The sequence below is a fragment of the Haematobia irritans genome, chromosome 3, assembly GCF_050003625.1.
Source record: "Haematobia irritans isolate KBUSLIRL chromosome 3, ASM5000362v1, whole genome shotgun sequence".
NCBI lineage: Eukaryota > Metazoa > Arthropoda > Insecta > Diptera > Muscidae > Haematobia > Haematobia irritans.
Window position 1 is genome coordinate 20,411,038 of NC_134399.1, and position 21,907 is coordinate 20,432,944.

General features: G+C 37.7%; 2 protein-coding genes and 1 long non-coding RNA gene across 9 annotated transcripts in view; 1 reads left to right on the top strand and 2 right to left on the bottom strand.

Annotated features, from left to right (window-relative positions):
* LOC142230086 (uncharacterized) overlaps positions 1–21,907 on the top strand; it is a 237,170-nt gene that overhangs the window by 97,500 nt on the left and 117,763 nt on the right. The gene's annotated exons all lie outside the window — the stretch shown is intronic.
* Positions 1–21,907, bottom strand: part of LOC142230083 (uncharacterized) — a 301,427-nt gene that overhangs the window by 27,768 nt on the left and 251,752 nt on the right. The window contains exon 1 of one of the 5 annotated variants that reach the window (XM_075300711.1): positions 20,177–20,415. The exons of 2 other annotated variants lie outside the window; for them this stretch is intronic. The gene's annotated coding sequence lies outside the window, so the exon portion shown is untranslated. Of the gene's footprint in view, positions 1–20,176; positions 20,416–21,907 lie in introns of those variants that run through there. 2 more of the 5 variants (XM_075300713.1, XM_075300715.1) reach the window with 2 other exon arrangements.
* Positions 8,366–20,212, bottom strand: LOC142230085 (uncharacterized). Of its 2 annotated transcripts, XM_075300719.1 has the most exons (5): positions 20,088–20,212; positions 9,160–9,226; positions 9,057–9,088; positions 8,759–8,915; positions 8,366–8,702 (listed from the first exon to the last, which is right to left on the bottom strand). In XM_075300719.1, the coding sequence occupies exons 1-5, from the start codon at positions 20,108–20,110 to the stop codon at positions 8,532–8,534; spliced, it is 450 nt and encodes a 149-aa protein (XP_075156834.1). In that variant the 5' UTR covers positions 20,111–20,212; the 3' UTR covers positions 8,366–8,531. The 2 variants fall into 2 exon arrangements, with proteins under 2 accessions (XP_075156834.1, XP_075156833.1); XM_075300718.1 differs by having other exon boundaries at positions 8,759–9,088.

The window sequence follows — 21,907 nt, forward strand, 5'->3', positions numbered from 1 at the left end:
GTACCAAATTTCAGCCGGATCGGATGAAATTTGCTTCTCTTAGAGGATCCGCAAACCAAATCTGGGAATCGGTTTATATGGGGGCTATATATAATTATAAACCGATATAGACCAATTTTTGCATGGTTGTTAGAGACCATATACTAACACCACGTACCAAATTTCAACCGGATCGGGTGAATTTTGCTTCTCTAAGAGGCTCCGGAGATCAAATCTGGGGATCGGTTTATATGGGGGCTATATATAATTATGAACCGATGTGGATCAATTTTTGCATGGTTGTTAGAGTCCATATACCAACGCCATGTACCAAATTTCAGCCGGATCGGATGAAATTTGCTTCTCTTTTAGGCTCCGCAAGTCAAATCTGGGAATCGGTTTATATGGGGGCTATATATAATTATGGACCGATGTGGACTAATTTTTGCATGGTTGTTAGAGACCATATACCAACACCATGTACCAAATTTCAGCCGGATCGGATGAAATTTGCTTCTGTTCTAGGCTTCGCAAGCCAAATCTGGGGATCGGTTTATATGGGGGCTATATATAATTATGGACCGATGTGGACCAATTTTTGCATGGTTGTTAGAGACCATATACCAACACCATGTACCAAATTTCAGCCGGATCGGATGAAATATGCTTCTGTTAGAGGCTCCACAAGCCAAATCTGAGGGTCCCTTTATATGGGGGCTATACGTAAAAGTGGACCGATATGGCCCATTTTCAATATAGTCCGACCTACATCGATAACAACTACTTGTGCCAAGTTTCAAGTCGATAGCTTGTTTCGTTCGGAAGTTAGCGTGATTTCAACAGACGGACGGACATGCTTAGATCGACTCAGAATTTCACCACGACCCAGAATATATATACTTTATGGGGTCTTAGAGCAATATTTCGATGTGTTACAAACGGAATGACAAAGTTAATATACCCCCATCCTATGATGGAGGGCATAAAAAGCAACATTTACGGGAACCACAGTGGTGCAATGGTTAGGATGCCCGCCTTGCATACTCAAGACCGTGGGTTCGAACCCAGCTTCGACCAAACACCAAAAAGTTTTTCAGCGGTGGATTATCCCACCTCAGTAATGCTGGTGACATTTCTGAGTGTTTCAAAACTTCTCTAAGTGGTTTCACTGGAATGTGGAACGCCGTTCGGACTCGGCTATAAAAGGGAGGTCCTTTGTCACTGAGCTTAATATAGAATCGGGCAGCACTGGGTGGTAAGAGAGAAGTTCACCACTGATACTACAGTGGTGAACAATGAACAATGGACTGAATAGTCTAAGTGAGCCTGAAATATCGGGCTGCCGCTATACCTAACCTAACCTACTTATTCTAAAAATCAAATAGTTTCAAGTTCCATAGTAGTAACTCCGTGGCCGTCTCCTTTTAGTTCGCATCCAATTGTGGTGTTCGTGTCCTCCTTTTTCTTACGAAGAACGTGTTATACAAAATGTCTTATAGCCTTCCAGTGCCCCTAACTTTAGACCATCTTGTGGATTATATTTCTCGGAGAGACTTGTCCAATTTCAAGCGCTGTCCGTCGTTCTACCCATCGGCTACATCTAAAGAATGTATGCTCGACATCATTCTCCTGGTGCTCTATTGGAATCGTTCCTGCCAGCACTAATGCGGCTTCCCCCGAAACTTTGCGGTATGAGGAAGTGATTATTTTAGCTGCGCTTTCTCTGTACTGAAAGCAGCTTTTTCGCTCTAGTTTGTCTCTGTAGGGTTAACGCACAGATCTCACATCCATAGAGGAGTATACTGTTAGTCATCTCCATAAGCATCTATCTTCTGCTTGGTAGAGGGCTTACTACGTTTGACATCAACCTGATCAGTCGCGACGTTATCATAGCAGCTATTTCCGTTGCATACTCTTTTTGCGTAGAGTACGTTAGTTTTGAGTCCAGTCTTAGTCCCAAGTACTTGATGTAGTTTGTCTCTGTAGGTCGACGCACAGATCTCACATCGATGGAGGAGTATACTGTTAGTCATCTCCATAAGCATTCTTCTTCTGTTGGGAAGATGGCTTACTATGTTTGACATCAACCTGATCAGTCACGACGTTGTCATAGCAGCTATTTCCGTTACATACTTTTTTTGCGTAGAGTACGTTAGTTTTGAGTCCAGTCTTAGTCCCAAGTACTTGATCTAGCTTGTCTCTGTAGGGTCGACGCACACATCTCACATCCATAGAGGAGTATACTGTTAGTCATCTCCATAAACATCCTTCTTCTACTTGGAAGAGGGCTTACTATGTTTGGCATCAGCCTGATCAGTCGCGACGTTATCATAGCAGCTATTTCCGTTACATACTCTTTTTGCATAGAATACATTAGTTTTGAGTCCAGTCTTAGTCCCAATTACTTGATTAACTGCTTTATTGTGACTACCATGTCGTCTAGCATCTCTATTTTCAGAAGCAGATGCAGTCTCGTTAGTAGTGACAGTTCGGTCTTTTGCCATGCGTGTCTAATCAGTCCTTCGCGTGTATCCTGGTTTGGCGAAGTTTGCGTTGAGCCTCTCGCTTTCACTCTGAGGCTATATTATCAGCGTCGCCAACAAGGAATGTATCGTCTGGTATGTGTATCTTCAGTATATCGTCGAAGGTTGCATTCCAGAAATCTAGTCCGAGGATGTAGCTTTGTGCAGCAACTGAGGTTACTTCCATTCTTCTTGGCTCTGTGTGATGTCATATGTCCAACTCAGTCCTTGAGACAGTCTTTTAATATTCTCTTTACGTATTTTGGTATGTGAAATATCGTCTCTTGGGTGTATATTACATTTGCTCATCTTAGGGCGCTAGGCATTAGGGACGCTTTCCCTAATGCCTAGCGTCTAGTCAGTAGAATTATAGATCTCGAAGCATGGCTGGCCTGTTGTGTCACCAGGACGGCATCTGATATTTCCTTAAGGGCTCCTAGTGTAGATTTTCCAGGTCTTAATCCGTCCTGATATCCTCATCAAGTCGTGATTTGATGAGCCGTTCGAATAGCTCTCTAGCTGTGCCCAGCATGCACAATGGTCTGCGCGACGATGGCGACGCTTGGTCGCCCTTCCTGATAAGAACTAGTCTTTGTCCTTTCCACACATTAGCGAAGATACCTTCTATTAGATAGCTGCTGTCCATAGCAAGTAGGGTTTGGGGTAGCTTGGTTGCAATTAATTACTTCTGCGAGTATGCCGTCGGGACCAGGTGCATTCTTATCCTTGAGGTTTTTGGCGGCATGTGAGCGTTTCTGTCTCGTTCTCGTCTTCTCTTGGGAATAAAGTTTCTTATCTCTTCCCATTTATCTCTCTTGCTCTTACTTATACTCTACTGTAATTGTTTCTTTCCATTCTTGTACGCATTGTGTTATGTCACACTTCTACATCTTGTCCTGGAGTATTTCCTCAGAGTATCTAAATGTGAGAGGTTTCACTGTACATATTTTCTTTATTCTAATAAAGGTGACTAAGTTAATCAATCTTTATCTTAGGAAATAATTTAACCCATATGATTAGAAATAAAGGTAAAATAATTTGCAGTATTGGACTTTGCGATTTGATTTTTTGTAGCCATAAACTTAATTCGCTCTCTCGCTCTATTGACATATCTAGTCATTTTAAAAATGTGTATATATAAGTATTATTTTTTGATTAATTAAAATCCGTTTTGATATATGATAAATGTCACACGTTTTCAAAAGCTGTGGAGAGTTTAAACGTCAGTGATAAGAGGCTAGCCATTACCTTCACTTTTGATAACATTACCAATCAAAGGCAATAACCCCCATGTTTTCTATATGCTCCTATTATCTTGAGAGGTGTTATATGGATATGTATATTGTTAAGAATTAAAGAAACCCCAAGGTCGTCGCCTAAAAGTCGGCAAAGGAGCATTTAAGGGGCTATTTTAGACTAGGGAAGCATTTGTTTCTAGCTACCATCATGACTTGGTTGAAATTTTTGCTATTGTACTACAAGATATTGCCGTTTGCGATACTCTTACATTACAGGCGGTGAGGTCAAGTTATTAACGAACCATCCTCACATTTGCAATTTCTTTATTATTCTCCAATACCCTGTAATTATTCTGTTTGTTTGATCAGAAAGTACTACGCAATTTTGGCTTTTACTAGAAAATTCAAAATAGCCGTTATAAATTCCTGAGCCGCAATAAAATAATATTTGAATAATTTGGCAAAAAAGCAACGATTTCCAAAAATAAAACACAAGCTATGGTACAAAAACAAAAAATCCACAAAGGCCACTAGATAAGCTAACGACAACCAAACAATGATATTTTTCGGGTAATGAGGTTAATTAAAACTTTTTTTGTTTACATATATGGAACCCAACATTTTGATTTTGATTTGTGTTAGGTTTCGGTTATGGTAATACCTAATTGTTAAACAAAGAAATAATAATAATAACAGTAACGTTATAAAACCTATATGTGGTTTGCTAACTACACTGAAACAAATAATCTCGCCCAAATCTAAAGAATTCGTCTTTACTTTGATGATTTTAGTATCGATTCCGCGATAAAATAGTAAAGAATTACTCTAAGAAATGTGATGAAGAATGTCAGGTGTTCCTTAGTCCGTCTCCCGTAAACTAGAGGAGAGCGAACAACCAAGTTTCACGTTTTCTTCCATCCATAGATCATTCCTTAAATCATGTGAGATGGCTCTAGACCCGTGTCCCTTAGACCTCATTCACTAGAGGTGTGCGATCTCTCTAGTACCGCCATTTTATCTATCCAATTGGTGGGGATGTGCGACCACCCTAACCACTCGTTCTTTAGTCCGAAACCTGTAAGCTGGGGGAGAGAGACCTCTATTGTAGCGCGTTCTCTTCAATCCATGAGCTAGGTTAGGTTAGGTTAGGTTATGTGGCAGCCCCATGTATCAGGCTCACTTAGACTATTCAGTCCATTGTGATACCACAGTGGTGAACTTCTCTCTTATCACTGAGTGCTACACGATTCCATGTTAAGCTCAATGACAAGGGACCTCTTTTTTATAGCCGAGTCCGAACGGCGTTCCACATTCCAGTGAAACCACTTAGAGAAGCTTTGAAACCCTCAGAAATGTCACCAGAATTACTGAGGTGGGATAATCCACCGCTGAAAAACTTGTTGGTGTTCGGTCGTAGCAGGAATCGAACCCACGACCTTGTGTATGCAAGGCGGGCATGATAACCATTGCACCACGGTGGCTCCCATCCATGAGCTAGGGTTGTGCCAAGGTTTCTTCAATCTATTAGTTAGAGGAGTGCGATCACTCTAACCACTCGTTCTGTAGAGGTGTGCGATCTCTCTTCTTTTTTTCCCATCCATCAGCTAAGGGTGTACGATGACTTTAGTACCGTTTTCTTTATCCGACATCCGTCAAGTAGAGGTGTGTGATCAATCTAGCCTCGTGTCCCTTAGACCTGGTCCACTAGAGCTATGCGCTCTCTAGTTCAGCCATCTAACCACTCGCTCTTTAGCCCGACGCCCGTACACCGACATCACTCTAGCCACGTGTTCCTTAGTCCGCCACCCCTTATCTAGAAAAGTGCGATTTCTCTATTACCGCGTTTTCTCCCATCCATCATCTAGGGATGTGCGATCACTCTACCCACTCGTTCGTTAGCCCGACGACCGTACACCGACATCACTCTAGCCACGTGTTCCTTAGTCCGTCACCCGTTGCCTGGAGAAGTGCGACTTCTGTAGTACCGCATTTTCCCATTTCATCAGTTAGATGTGTGATCAATCTATCCACTTGATCATTAGTCCGACGCTCGTCCATTGGACCAGCTTAGATCTTTCTAGCCAAGGGTTCCTTAGTCCGTCACCAGTAAACTAAAGAAGTACGACCACTCTAGTACCGCATTTTATCCATCCATCAACTACGGATGTGCAATCACTTTATCCACGTGTTCCCTAGTCAGCCACCCAGAAACTAGAGGAGAGCAACCTCTCTAATCCCAAGATTTCTTTAATCCATCCGCTAGGCGTTCCAATCACTTTAGTCAAGCGTTCTTTAGATCGACACCCGTCCACTAGATCATGTGCAATCACACTAGTCTCGTGTTCCTTACTCCATCATCTTCAACCCATCAGCTAGGGATGTGCGATCACTTTGATCACGTGTTCCTTAGTCCACCACCCGTAACCTAGAAGAGGGCGACCTCTCTATTTGCGCGGTTTCTTCCATCAAACAACTAGGGATGTGCGATCACTCTAGCCACTTGTTTGTTAGTCCGACGCCCGTACACTGGATCAGGTAGGATGACTCTAGCTAGGTGTTCCTTAGTCCGTCAACCGTAAACTAGAGGAGTGTCACCTCTCTAGTACCGTGTTTTCTTCAATCCATAAGCAAGGGGTGTGCGATCACTTTATTCACGTGTTCCCTAGTCCGCCTCCCATAAACTAGAGGAGAGCGACCTCTTTAATCCATCAACTAGGGATGTGCGATCACTGTATCCACGTGTTCCTTAGACCACCACCCGTCACCTAGAAGAGGGCGACCTCTCTAGTTGCGCGGTTTCTTCCATCCAACAATTAGGGATGTGCGATCACTCTAGCCACTTGTTTGTTAGTCCGACACCCGTACACTGGATCAGGTGGGATGACTCTAGCTACGTGTTCCTTAGTCCGTCAACCGTAAACTAGTGTGTCACCTCTCTAGTACTGTGTTTTCTTCAATCCATAAGGAAGGGGTGTGCGATCACTTTATTCACGTGTTCCCTAGTTCGCCTCCCATAAACTAGAGGAGAGCGACCTATTTAATCCATCAGCTAGGGATGTGCGATCACTGTATCCACGTGTTCCTTAGTCCATCACCCGAAACCTAGAAGAGGGCGACCTCTCTAGTTGCGCGGTTTCTCCCATCCAACAACTAGGGACGTGCGATCACTCTAGCCACTTGTTCGTTAGTCCGACGCCGGTACACTGGATCAGATAGGATGACTCTAGCTACGTATTCCTTAGTCAGTCACCCGTAAACTAGAGGAGAGCCACTCTCTAATACCGTATTTTCTTCACTCCATAAGCAAGGGGTGTGCGATAACTTCATCCACGTGTTTCTTTAGTCCGACGCCCGTCAGACTTAAACTAGAGAAGACCCACCTCTCTAATACCTCGATTTCTTCACCTGGGAGTGTGCGATCACTTTATCCACGTGATCCTTAGTCCGGCAATCGTAAACTAGAACAGAGAGACCTTACTAATTGCAAGGTTTCTTCAATCAATCCGCTAGGGGTGTACAAGGACTCTAGCCCAGCGTTATTTAGACCGACATCCTACCTCTAGTACCATCATTCGAGTCAGGTCTCCATCACCCGTGAACTAGTGAAGAGCGACCTGCATAGTACCGCTTTTTCTTTAATACATCAGCTCGGGGTGTGCAATCACTCTAGTCACAAGTGCTATCAAACTAGTCTCGTGTTCCTTAGTTGGGAACTTTTCATTCCGCAGGAAAGAATTTTTCTTTTGGGTGTAACGACAAACCTTTTTCAATGAAAAAAATCATTTCAGTGTACAAAAAGGCCAATAACCGAACCAAACTCTAGGGCCTCAGAATACAAATGTTAATATCAGAATGTAAATCACAATAAAAAATATTTATTTCTTTTTACTAGGCTTTTCTAGACTTCATGGACTACTAATGTTCACCATGACCATTAATGTTTTCAAGTTGATAAATGTTGGTACTCTGACTAACATATGGCTCAATATATATGGTAACGTATGAATGGTCAATGGATTTACAGTTTTATTTGATTACAATAAAATTTCCTGATATGCGTGTCGAAAGCGTTTAAAATTTATAATTTTTTTAAAACCATACAATTATTAACTTTTGATGCATTTTGTAGTTTTTTTTTTATGACAAAATAAAAAAACGTGCATATTCGCAATAAAAATGAGTGTCGCATATGCGTAATTTGTGACAAAATTTATTTAGGGGGTAGTGACATTGAAATGAGGTAAATGGCATGGTGAAAATATTGAGAAGGTCATGGAATGAAAATCAACATTAAAGCAAAAGCAGATAAGTAAATTTTAGGTCTGAACTCATACGTAATTTAAATATCGGAAATATGACTCATAGTTTCCTAGTAAAATAAGAGCTTCTTAAAAGGTTATTTGTATATTCAACTTGTGATTTAAATGTGGTGCAAATTTTTAATTTTAATTTTATTTTCATTATTCTTTTGTTAAATTTTCATTGGTTGTTTACATTTACTCAAAATTTAAGTTTCAAATAAAACGACAAAACAAAGTATTTTAGAAGACTAGTAGAACAAAACTCCATCGCAAGAGGAAAAAATCGTTAGAAGATCCCTGTACTTAAATAAAAAATATTTGTGTATTAATTTATTTTTTTTTATTGGATACTACACACATTTATATTACTTTGCTGAAACACATAAATTTATATCAAGTAATTTTATTTTACTCTTATTCAATAAATTTGTTAAAATTTTTTTTTATGAAAATAAAAATATTTTTTTTTTGTGTATGCATCTCATACATTTTTAAGAAACAATTTCCTTAATTTTCTGTTCACTATGACCTGTCGTATATACTTTGTATGCGTATTGATTTTTAATAGTAATGCCAAAAAACGAACTCCAATTAAGGTTGGGAATAAACGGTGGGAAAAGGTTTTCGTCCAAGTAAAATTTGTTAACTAAAACAAATGTATCCTGGAAAAAATATAATGGTTATTAGTTTTCCAGAAAATTTTAGATAAGTGAAAAACCTTTTTTATGGGACAGTTCGATGGTAGGTTTATAACATATTTCTTAATGTTCCGATGAATACCATCAATTATTGGATTCATTCTCGCAAGAGATTCATCTAAGAACTTACAGCCTTCTAGCGATGTATTATATAAATTGACCCATTTACCATTAGGCCTATAGATTTGTATCCAATTAATCATATTAAATTCACGAACGTCCCCAACGAACGAAAAAGAACCATTAATTTTCATACGTCGATCATATTTAGATAGAGTCAGTGTCATAGTTTTGATGAAATTCGAATTGTATTCATACCGGAGTGTATCGATGCTTATGACAAAGGAACGCTGTATAGTAATGGGGGGGTTTATAGAATTAGGTCATTAAAATATAAAAAATTTTTTAATTTTTTACGTACCGAACAACTTGCAACCTCCCAAAGAGCGAAATATAAGAACAGTGCAACCAACATTGTCAGCGGCAAACTTGAAATTAATATTGGAATAGAAATTCGAAATAATACTCAATAAATGGAAAGAACAGATACATATATACCCAAAACTTTAATTATTTCAAATATAAAACATAAAAGAGCAGCGGGTGAATTCGACTATGTGATACCTTATTCTATTTAATTCCATTTAAAGCAGAAACACTTTTTTCTCTGATTCAATCACGAAATTAACCCTAGACAGTCATCATTCGTCAAAATGACGACACGTAATTTCATTTTCGATTTAAAATGCATTTTAGTCTATTAGGAAATGGTAATTTTAAGTTATACTAATTCGACCGTTTTATGAATTTTTGTTTTATACAAATTAAAACCAAATTGAATAAGAAACTAAATTCAAGTTTGGTTCACTTTTTCGCTCACAATGAAAATTATAGCGTCTTGAAATGAGCCGTAGACAAAATGACGAAGGATGACGTTAATGTACAAAAAATAAGGATGACTGTCCAGGGTTAATTGATCCAATTAATTTTTTAATTGAAATGTCTTCAATAACGAAAATGATAGTATCAATCCCCGTTTTAATTGGGCGTAAAAAATATATTTGATTAAAAAATTAATTGATTTAATTTGAAAATTTCAATTACTTTCTTAATTGATTCAATTAAAAATGTAATTGATGTTGATTGCAAAACTCGATTAATTTTTGAATTATAAACGTTAATATTTTCAATTTCTTTCCTACCAACAAAAATGTTTTGTGTTGAATCACGAAATTAATTGATTCAATTAATTTTTAATTGAAATGTCTTCAATCACAGAAATGATAGTTACAATTAAAAATTTATTGAAAGTCAATTAAAAAATGTATTGATTCAATAAACAAAATTAATTTTTGTGATTAATTTTTGTTTCATTAAAAAAAAAAATTGTTGAATCAATTAAATTTTTACTTTAATATTTTTTTTTTAAATTCACTTAAGTTTTTAATTGGAAAATTTTTCGTGAATTTTTCCTGTCTCCAAGGATCCATTCTGGATTGCCCCAAGGATCCATTTTCTGTCCTTTGCTTTACTCAATATACACATCTGATTTCTCTCCTCCATTGTACATGCAAGTTGCCTATTATACAGATGATACTGCTCTCAATGCAACTAGTAAAGTTACTAAAGTACTTTTGAAGAAAATGGTAAAAGGATTGGCGTCTTGCAATAGGTACTTTTCGAAATGGTAAAACGCAGGCGATTTTTTCCTTATAACAAATCTCTTAAAAGAAAGCCGAATGGAGGACTTAAATTTAGATAAAAAATTTACCTCTTCGAAACACATTGAGGAGATCCACAACAAGTCTTTGAAATCGGCGTTAGGGCGTTGCTTTTGTAGAAAATCCCAGTAAAAAAAGCATCGCCAGAAAAGTAGTAGTAGCGCGACTTTTTGAAAATTGGACTAAAGTTCACCGATTTTCTTGAAATTTTCAGGGAAGATTAGGGGTGACCTCTAGGCAAAGATCCACTACTTTATTTTTTTGATATTTTGTCAAGGAGGGGACCTTTGTCCGACTTATTTTATAAGTGCAGTGAAAAAACTAAACTTCTCCTATATACTTGAAATTTACAGAGGGTGACCATGCCGTAAAAATAGAGTACCCCATTTTTTGATATCTGGTTGGGGAGTGGAACCTCCCTCTTGCCCGACTTTTTGAAAATTGAGCTAAAGTTCTTCGATTTGCCTGAAATTTTCGGGGTTGGGATTGGCATCTAGACAAAAATCCGTTATATTGGTTTTCGATTTTTGGTCGGAGAGGGAGACCTTTTCCCCAATTTTTTTTTTAAGCACAGTAAAAATAATTTAATTTCATTCCATTTTAAGCAATAATAATGATTGAAAAAGAAACAAACAATAACAAAAACAAAACTTCTCCGATTTACTTGAAATTTACAGGGAAGGTGGGGGGCTATAAAGTTAATATGGGGTACCTAATTTTTTAGTATTTGGATGGGGAGAGAGACCTCCTCCTTGCCCGACAAGGTTAGGTTAGGGTGCAGCCCGATGTATCAGGCTCACTTAGACTATTCAGTCGATTGTGATACCACATTGGTGAACTTCTCTCTTATGCCCGACAAGTAGGAGGCCAAAGTTCTCCGATTTGCTTGATATTTTCAGGAATGGTGGCGTCTAGACAAATATCACCTTCTTTTTCGACATTTTAAAACCTAAAGAAAAGTTCTCCATTTTTTTCTTGTTGCAATTGCAAGGAAAATTGGTAATTATCTGAACAAAAACCCCTCACTTTTTTCAATATTTGATCGGGGAAGGGAATGTCGTTTTTTTTAATAGTAGAGCAAAATCCAAAATACTTTGTTTTTACAGGAAATTTACAGGGAATTTGGGAGAAAGGGAGTAAATGATGGGTACTTGATTTTTCGATATTTGATAGAGGATGTACACCTTCTCTGTGTCCTATTTTCGTGGAAAATTTTAAGTTTTCTGTTTTTCTTGATATGTGCTGGGAAAGTAGAGGATGGTCATTTATGGGAACTAAATATTCAATTTTTTGATATTTGCCCGAGATGGAGCGCTCCTTTCCATTTATTGACAGACAATATAGATGGCTCTTCATTTTCCGGTATATATTCGCAAAGGCATCGTCCCTGTAAACCACATTTTAAAAATGTTATGATTATATTTTTAGAACTGTTAAATATTTACTTTCTTTATTTAATTGACGGGAGCCACCGTGGTGCAATGGCTAGCTTGCCCGCCTTGCATACACAAGGTCGTGGGTTCGATTCCTGCTTCGACCGAACACCAGAAAGTTTTTCAGCGGTGGATTATCCCACCTCAGTAATGCTGGTGACATTTCTGAGGGTTTTAAAAGCTTCTCTAAGTGGTTTCACTGCAATGTGGAACGCCGTTCGGACTCGGTTATAAAAAGGAAGTCTCTTGTCATTGAGCTTAACATGGAATCGGGCAGCACTCAGTGATAAGAGAGAAGTTCACCAATGTGGTATCACAATGGACTGGATAGTCTAAGTGAGCCTGATACAGCGGGCTGCCACCTAACCTAACCTTTATTTAATTGACAGGAATTACAGAGTGTTTTTATCTTCCTCCATGGATTCCATACATGTGTGGAATCCTTCCTCTTGCAGCAGGAAGAAAAAGGTGTAATTGATTTGTTGTGCCAGTAAAGGGACTTCGTAGGTCCACTATACGTACGTGAATACACTATACGTAACACTTCCATGAGTGAAATCTCCCTTAAAAATAAGCGTCAATTCTGCTTAACGACTAAAAATGCTATGGGTAACACCACTTCAATAAAATAATAAATAATACCAAAAAAAAAAATAAACCACAGATGAAAGAAAAATGTTGTGTTCACCGAAACCATGTATTTATTGTACGTGGGCTTTATTTTCTTCCTGAACCTGAAAAAATCCGCCATCATTGCATTCATGTGAATTTTGCAAATAACTACAAATTCTTTGGATTTTTTTTTATACCCTCCACAATAGGGTATATTAACTTTGTCATTCCGTGTGTAACACATCGAAATATTGTTCTAAGACCCCATAAAGTATACATATTCTGGGTCGTGGTGAAATTCTGAGTCGATCTGAGCATGTTCGTCCGTCCGTCCGTCCGTCTGTTGAAATCACGCTAACTTCCGAAAGAAACAAGCTATCGACTTGAAACTTGGCACTAGTAGTTGTTATTGATGTAGGTCGGATGGTATTGCAAATGGGCCATATCGGTCCACTTTTACGAATAGCCCCCTTATAAACGGACCCCCAAATTTGGCTTGCGAAGCCTCTAAGAGAAGCAAATTTCATCCGATCTGGCAGAAATTTGGTACATGGTGTTAGTATATGATCTCTAACAACCATGCCAAAATTGGTCCACATCGGTTCATAATTATATATAGCCCTCATATAAACCGATCCCCCGATTTGGCTTGCGGAGCCTCTAAGAGAAGCAAATTTCATCCGATACGGCTGAAATTTGGTACATAGCGTTAGTATATGGTCTCTAACAACCATTCTTAAAATATCTTTCTACTTATTATATTTATTATAACATTATTGATTCTAATACTCATTATAAGATATATATCTTGTGTATTAGGAAACCAAGATAAATAAATGAAATGAAATGAAAAAACTGGTCCACATCGGTCCATGATTATATATGGCCCATATATAAACCGATCCCCCGATTTGGCTTGCGGAGCCTCCAAAGAAGCAAATTTCATCCGATCCGGCTGAAATTTGGTACGTGATCCCAGCAAAAAAAGCTTCGCCAAAAAGTAATGAATGTTCTTTTTGGATCCGGAAGTGGTGCAAAATTGACGCAGAAGCGATGTATTTAACATGGGCATGTCATAGGACGGAAGTCCTCCATTTCAACAGCCGTTGCTCTGAATTTGCATCACTTCTTTAGGTGTGAGCCGAATTCAATGTTTTGGGTGTAAATTAAAAATTGCTGTGACATTTTGTCACATAAACAATTTTTATAATTTTTTATAATTTTTATGGATGCTAACGCTTGTCGGAAACGTTTCACCTCAAAAATTCACAATTTTTTCAGGTTGGATTTAGCATTTTTAAATGATTTTAAATGATTGATAGCAAAATTTAAATGGTTTATACCATATTATGAATTTTTACTCTGTTTTTAACCTATTTGAAACAAAAAAAGTTAAAATTATCCATTAAAAGTATGAACAAACCAATTTATAAAAAATTGAATTAAAAGAACTTCCTGGGTAGTTAAAATAAAGAACATCATTGGGAGTGCATCTTCTGGACGTGCTTTTAAAGTTGTGCTTTTGGAAGAACTTCCATTTTTTTTTTGCTGGGATGTTAATATATGGCCTCAAACACCCATGCAAAAATTGGTCGATATCGGTCCATAATTATATATAGGACCCATATAAACCGATCCCCACATTTGACCTCCGGAGCATCTTGGAAGAGCAAAATTCTTCCCATTCGGTTGAAATTTGGTACGTGATGTTAGTATATGGTATCCAACATCCATGCAGGATTTGGTTCATAGCAGTCCATAATTATATATAGCCCCCATATAAACCGATCCCCAGATTTGACCTCCAGTGCCTTTTGGAGAAGCCAAATTCATCCGATCTGGTTGAAATTTGGCACGTTGTGGTAGTATATGATATTTAACAACCATGCCAAAAGTTGTCAATATCAGCTCATAATCATATATAGCCCCCATGTAAACCGATCCCGAGATTTGGTTTTGGAGCCTCTTGGAGGAGCAAATTTCATCCGAGTCAGTTGAAATTTGTGGATGACAGTCTTTCGTAGAAGTTTCTACGCAATCCATGGTGGAGGGTACATAAGATTCGGCCTGGCCGAACTTACGGCCGTATATACTTGTTTACCATTATCTTATCCTTCGAAATATTCTGTGAAGGATATGATTCTTCCCTAAAAATTTGATATTGTTTTTTACCAAATAGTCTCTCAGTTTTAACAAATCTGGAAAGTGCAGCGAAGCGGACCGAGTTCGCATAGTTTTTTTTATAATTTTTAATGCATACCTGAAACGTTTGAGCTCAAAATTTCTCAATTTTTCTAGAATGAATTTAGCATTTTTCTCTCGAAAATTAAAAATATGTAAAAAACGAATTTTAAAAAATTGAATTAATAGAGCTTCCTGCGTAGTTACAATAAAGAACATCTTTGGTAGGACTTTTTTTTATTGAAGTGCTTTGAAAGTTGTGCCTTTACATTTTTTGTTTGGATCTAATGACTTAGTTTATATCATTTGTTGTAATATCTACTGTGATAAAATCTCATTATATGAATTGTAATTATAAATTAAATTAATAAGAAATATTTTAAAAATGAAAATGAATTTAATTTAATTTAAAAAAAAATTGTTACAAATAGAGTATCATTTTTAGTATATGTCCATTCGATAGTTAAGAACATTAGCAATAATTATTGTTTTTAATGACTTGCTCTATAATGCGTCCGATAATTTTCCAGAATGATTAATTTTATTGTATATATTGGATTTAGAAAAACAATAATATCGTTTATTACTCTTGCGGAACAAGATTTTGATAATTCTACAATGATGAGTAAATTAGCAAAATCTATTATATAAAATATATGCAAATTGGAATCCTCCTTTACACCCGCTCTTATACATTTAATTGGTTGAAAAAATTTCCGATGTTCGAACGTTTGAGGTGATCAGTCCTTTTAAACGTGTACATGAACTAAGGAGCAGAGAAGAGACGTTAATAAATTGAAATGTGAGGAGGAACAGATAGTTTGTCAAACCTTAGTGGAATGTAAGAGCACGATAAAGGGTTACTCTGAATAAGGGATGATAACGATATGATGCGAGTCAAGATTTAGAGAAATTGAACTTATAGATAGAGATCACCCCAAAATCGGGCCTAAATTTTTCCAATTCTGCCAGAATGGCAGTGTTACGCTCTCTCCTCTTTCTCTCTCTCTCTCTCTGCAAGTAAATTGGAGAGAAACTACGGCCACGTGGGTTATATGAGTGTAAATCTGGAACCAATTTGACTGATATTTATTTATTTATTAACAGGTTGGCTGATAAGTCCCCGGTCTGACACATAGATGGCGTGCTAGTATTAAATATTATTTTTATATAGTACCAACCTTCAAATGATTCGTGTCAAAATTTGACGTCTGTATGTCAATTAGTTTGTGAGATAGAGCGTCTTTTGTGAAGCAACTTTTGTTATTGTGAAAAAAAATGGAAAACGAGTATAAACGGCCGTAAGTTCGGCCACGCCGAATCTTATGGACCCTCCACCATGGATTGCGTAGAAACTTCTAAGAAAGACTGTCATCCACAATCGAATTACTTAGGTTTTGGTATCTTAAATCGTTTTCTAAATTGTGAGTTAGTCCATACGTGGTATATATTAGACAAAAAGGTATGTGTAGGTAAGTCTACAAATAATTACGAATCGATATGGGCTTTTGCACGGTACGTAGGGAGTCAGAATTGACATATGGGGGTCGCTTATATGGGAGCTATATACAATTATCGATATGTACTAATTTTTGTGTGATTGGGGATCGATTTATCTGAGGGCTATATATAACTATAGACCGATATGGACCTAGTTAGGCATGATTGTTAACGGCCATATACTAGCACAATGTACCAAATTTCAACTGACTCGCATGAAATTTGCTCCTCCAAGAGGCTCCAAAACCTAATCTCGGGATCGGTTTATATGGGGGCTATATATAATTATGGACAGATATGGACCACTTTTGACATGGTTGTTAGATATCATATACTACCACCACGTACAAAATTTCAACCAGATCGGATGAATTTTGCTTCTCCAAAAGGCACCGGAGGTCAAATCTGGGGATCGGTTTATATGGGTGCTTTATATAATTATGGACTGATATGAACCAATTCCTGCATGGTTGTTGGATACCATATACTAACATCACGTACCAAATTTCAACCGAATCGGATGAATTTTGCTCTTCGAAGGGGCTCCGGAGGTAAAATCTGGGGATCGGTTTATATTGGGACTATATATTTATGGGCCGATTTCGACCAATTTGCATGGCCATTAGAGACCGTATACTTACACCATGTACCAAATTTCAGCCGGATCGGACGAAACTTTCTTCTCTTAGAGGGTCTGCAAGCCAAATTTGGGGGTCCGTTTATATGGGGGCTATACGTAAAAGTGGACCGATATGGCCCATTTGCAATACCATCTTACATACATCAATAACAACTACTTGTGCCTAGTTTCAAGTCGATAGCTTGTTTCGTTCGGAAGTTAGCGTGATTTCAACAGACGGACGGACGGACGGACATCGACTCAGATCGACTCATAATTTCACCACGACCCAGAATAAATATACTTTATGGGGTCTTAGAGCAATATTTCGATGTGTTACAAACGGAATGACAAAGTTAATAAACCCCCTTCCTATGGTGGAGGGTATAAAAAAGGAATTTCGTGTTTTGATAAAATACTGTTTTCTGAAGGGAAAAAATACGGTGGAAGCAAAAACTTGGCTTGATAATGAGTTTTCGGACTATGTCCCAGGGAAATCAACAATAATTGATTGGTATGCAAAATTCAAGCTTGGTGAAATGAGCACGGAGGACGGTGAACGCAGTGGATGACCGAAAGAGCTGGTTACGACGAAAACATCACAAAAATCCACAAAATGATTTTGAATGACCTTAACATGAAGTTGATCGAAATAGCAGGGGCCTTAAAGATATCAAAGGAATGTGTTGGTCATATCATTCATCAATATTTAGATATGCGGAAGCTCTGTGCAAAATGGGTGCCGCGCGAGCTCACATTTGACCAAAAACAACGTGTTGATGAATCTGAGCGGTGTTTGCTGTTAACACGTAATACACCCGAGTTTTTCCGTCGACATGTGACAATGGATGAAACATGGCTCCATCACTACACTCCTGAGACTAATCGACAGTCGGCTGAGTGGACAGCAACCGGTGAACTGTCTCCGAAGCGTGGAAAGACTCAAAAGTCCGCTGGCAAAGTAATGGCCTCTGTTTTTTGGGATGCGCATGGAATAATTTTTATCGATTATCTTGAGAAGGGAGAAACCATCAACAGTGACTATTATATGGCATTATTGGAGCGTTTGAAGGTCGAAATCGCGGCAAAACGGCCCCATATGAAGAAGAAACAAGTATATACGGCCGTAAGTTCGGCCAGGCCGAATCTTATGTACCCTCCACCATGGATTGCGTAGAAACTTCTACGAAAGACTGTCATAAACAAATTTCAACTCACTCGGATGAAATTTGCTCCTCTAAGAGGCTCCAAAACCAAATCTCGGGATCGGTTTTTATGGGGGCTATAAATGATTATGGACAGATATGGACCACTTTTCGCATGATTGTAAAATATCATATACTACCACTACGTACCAAATTTCAACCAGATCGGATGAATTTTGCTTCTCCAAAAGGCACCGGAGGTCAAATCTGGCGATCGGTTTATATGGGAGCTATATATAATTATGGACTGATAGGAACCAATTCCTGCATGGTTGTTGGATACCATATACTAACATCACGTACCAAATTTCAACCGAATGGGAAGAATTTTGCTCTTCCAAGGTGCTCCGGAGGTCAAATCTGGGGATCGGTTTATATGGGGCCTATATATAATTATGGACCGATATCGACCAATTTTTGCATGGGTGTTTGATGCCATATATTAACATCACGTACCAAATTTCAACTGAATTAGATGAATTTTGGTCTTTCAAGAGGCTCCGGAGGTCAAATCTGGTGATCGGTTTATATGGGGGCTATATATAATTATGGACCGATATGGACCAATTTTTGCATGGGTGTTTGAGGCCATATACTAACATCATGTATCAAATTTCAGCCGGATCAGATGAAATTAGTTTCTCTTAGAGGCTCTGCAAGCCAAATCGGGGGATCGGTTTATATGGGGCTATATATAATTATGGACCGATGTGGACCAATTTTTGCATGGTTGTTAGAGACCATGTACTAACACCATATACCAAATTTCAGCCGGATCGGATGAAATTTGCTTCTCTTAGAGGCTCCGCAAGCCAAATCGGGGGATCGGTTTATATGGGGGCTATATATAATTATGGACCGATGTGAACCAATTTTTGCATGGAGACCATATACTAACACCATGTACCAAATTTCAACCTGATCGGATGAAATTTGTTTTTCTTTGAGGCCAGACGGACGGACATGCTCAGATCGACTCAGAATTTCACCACGACCCAGAATATATATACTTTACGGGGTCTTAGAGAAATATTTCGATGTGTTACAAACGGAATGACAAAGTTAATATACCCCCCATCGTATGGTGGAGGGTATAAAAAGTTTTGTTCCACCAAGACAACGCACCGTGCCACAAGTCATAGAGAACGATGGCAAAAATTCATGAATTGGGCTTCGAATTGCTTCCCCACCCACCGTATTCTCCAGATCTGGCCCCCAGCGACTTTTTCTTGTTCTCAGACCTCAAAAGGATGCTCGCAGGGAAAAAATTTGGCTGCCAAGAAGAGGTGATCGCCGAAACTGAGGCCTATTTTGAGGCGAAACCGAAGGAGTACTATCAAAATGGTATCAACAAATTGGAAGGTCGTTATAATCGTTGTATCGCTCTTGAAGGGAACTATGTTGAATAATAAAAACGAATTTTGACAAAAAAAAAATGTGTTTTTCTTTGTTAGACCGGGGACTTATCAGCCAACCTGATATGGATGCAATGATCCAAAAGAAGGTAAATGGACTACCATTCTCATGGTAGTCCGTGCAAATTGTGGCGCTAACAATCGTAGAAAGAAAGGTTTTCAATAGAATTGAACATATTTAGGCTATTTTGATTACTTCGTGGAATCAAATGGATAGACAGCCATGCGAATCCATATAATCGTAATCGCTAAACTGAAATTTTTACCATAGTTTTGTGTACAGTCTTTACGTACCAATTCCTAGAACTACGCTACGCGATAATTGAATGGAATTTTTCCGAAATGTTTTCCTATAGAAAACTTTATTCAGCCGGGATGAATCAAAATTTTCCCATAGAGAGCATTTTATTCAGCCAGACTGATTTGATGTTTTCATATAGAAAACTTTATTCAGCCATGCTGAATTGAAGTCTTCCTATAGAAAACTTTATTCAGCCTTGCCAAATTGTCGTTTACCTATAGAAAACATAATTCAGCTGGGGAGAATTGAAGTTTTCCCCATAGTTTTCCCATATAAATCAGATTTTAACTTACATTCGTTATGCTCCAATTCCTAGAATTATGTTGCTTGATAATTGAGGGGAATTATTTGTCAACACATACGTTAATATTTGAGAATTCCTCATTTGTTTACATCACCACTGCTTTTCAATTTTAATTAACTTTTACAACAATTTTCTCAAAAACTTGACCTTCTTAGTGTCGATTTCTTCTAGTTTCAATTATATTCAGAATGGAATTCAAATTCTTTTGTTATCAATGCCACAAAAATTCTCTGATATGAGTATGTGGTTGAGACTTATTTGCTAAATACCACAAAAAATTTCAATTTCAAATTATATCCGCGTTAGTTTGCCGCTAATCACCACCGTACAAAAAATTATGCACGGATACCAGAAAGTTTCTATGTGGAACTTGGTCAGACGTCACGTTACAACTAAAATTGAAACAAAACCAGGGCAGATATTTGCAATGAGTATAAAATGAGCAAACCATTTACGCCACAAGGCGTTACCTGGCCTAAAGTACGATAACGTCTACGATGACGGCAACAACAACAACGACCCTAAAAACCTTATTTTGAAGTAATCAAGTGGGAGAGAATTTACTGATAAGAACAACGACAACATCTACACAGTTTGCGTCTTTTCTAATTTTTATGATAGTTCTCAAAAGTTCAAATTATGGCCTAACGCAATCGGTGAAAGGAAGATAGTTGTATGTTGCCAAGAATTTACAATTAATATCCTTCGAAGGTGTGTTATGGGGAAATGTCCAACATATGAGTCGGAATGGGAAAACATTCCCTAAAAGCTTTTCCGTGATTTTGCACGCTATTGAACAATTATTGCTAGTAAAAATCAATTTTGATAGCTCATAGAAAGGAGAGGTCATAAATTAAAGATAAACGAATGAGCGAATTCTAATAGTGATGACAAAACTTATGCTCGGGAAAAAAGAATAAGGTGCAATCAGGATTTCTGTTCAAAAACGATCACACAGAATGGCTGAATACAGTTTTCTATAGGGAAACTTTAATTCAGGCGGGCTGAATACAGTTTTCTATAGGAAAACTTAAATTCAGCCTGGCTGAATACAGTTTGCTATAGGAAAACTTTAATAAAGCCTGGCTGAATACAGTTTTCTATAGGAAAACTTTAATTCAGCCTGGCTGAATACAGTTTTCTATAGGAAAACTTTAATTCAGCCTGGCTGAATACAGTTTTCTATAGGAAAACTTTAATTCAGCCTGGCTGAATACAGTTTACTATAGGAAAACTTTAAGTCAGCCTCGCTGAATACAGTTTTCTATAGGAAAACTTTAATTCAGCCTGGCTGAATAAGGTTTTCTATAGAAAAACTTTAGTTCAGAGTGGCTGAATACAGTTTTCTATAGGAAAACTTTAATTCAGCCTGGCTGAATACAGTTTTCTATAGGACAACTTTAATTCAGCCTAGCTGAATACAGCTTTCTATAGGAAAACTTTAATTCAGCCTGGATGAATACAGTTTTCTATAACAAATCTTTAACCCTTTCACTACCGAAATAAACCTAATGTTAACAACTTTAATTTTACTTCTGTTTCTACTTGCACTAACAGCATGTAGAACAAAAATTGTCATTTTGAGAACCTACTTCAATTACTTCAAGAGCTATATGAGCTTGTTCTGAAAATTTAATTCTAAAACTGTGACCAAATGGCCTTACGAAAATAAGCGCTATTTGGCCTATAATATCGTTCAAAGTCTGAGAAAAAATACAAAAACGAATTCGAAAAACTATCAGTTATAGTTTTTGTATGAATGTCCATTTACTAGAAACGTGCAGTAGAAAAATTGTCTCAAAGAAGTTTATAAAAATGTATTTTAGTGCTCACCAATATGGAAAATATTTATAGTTTATTTAGATTAAAACCTCTACT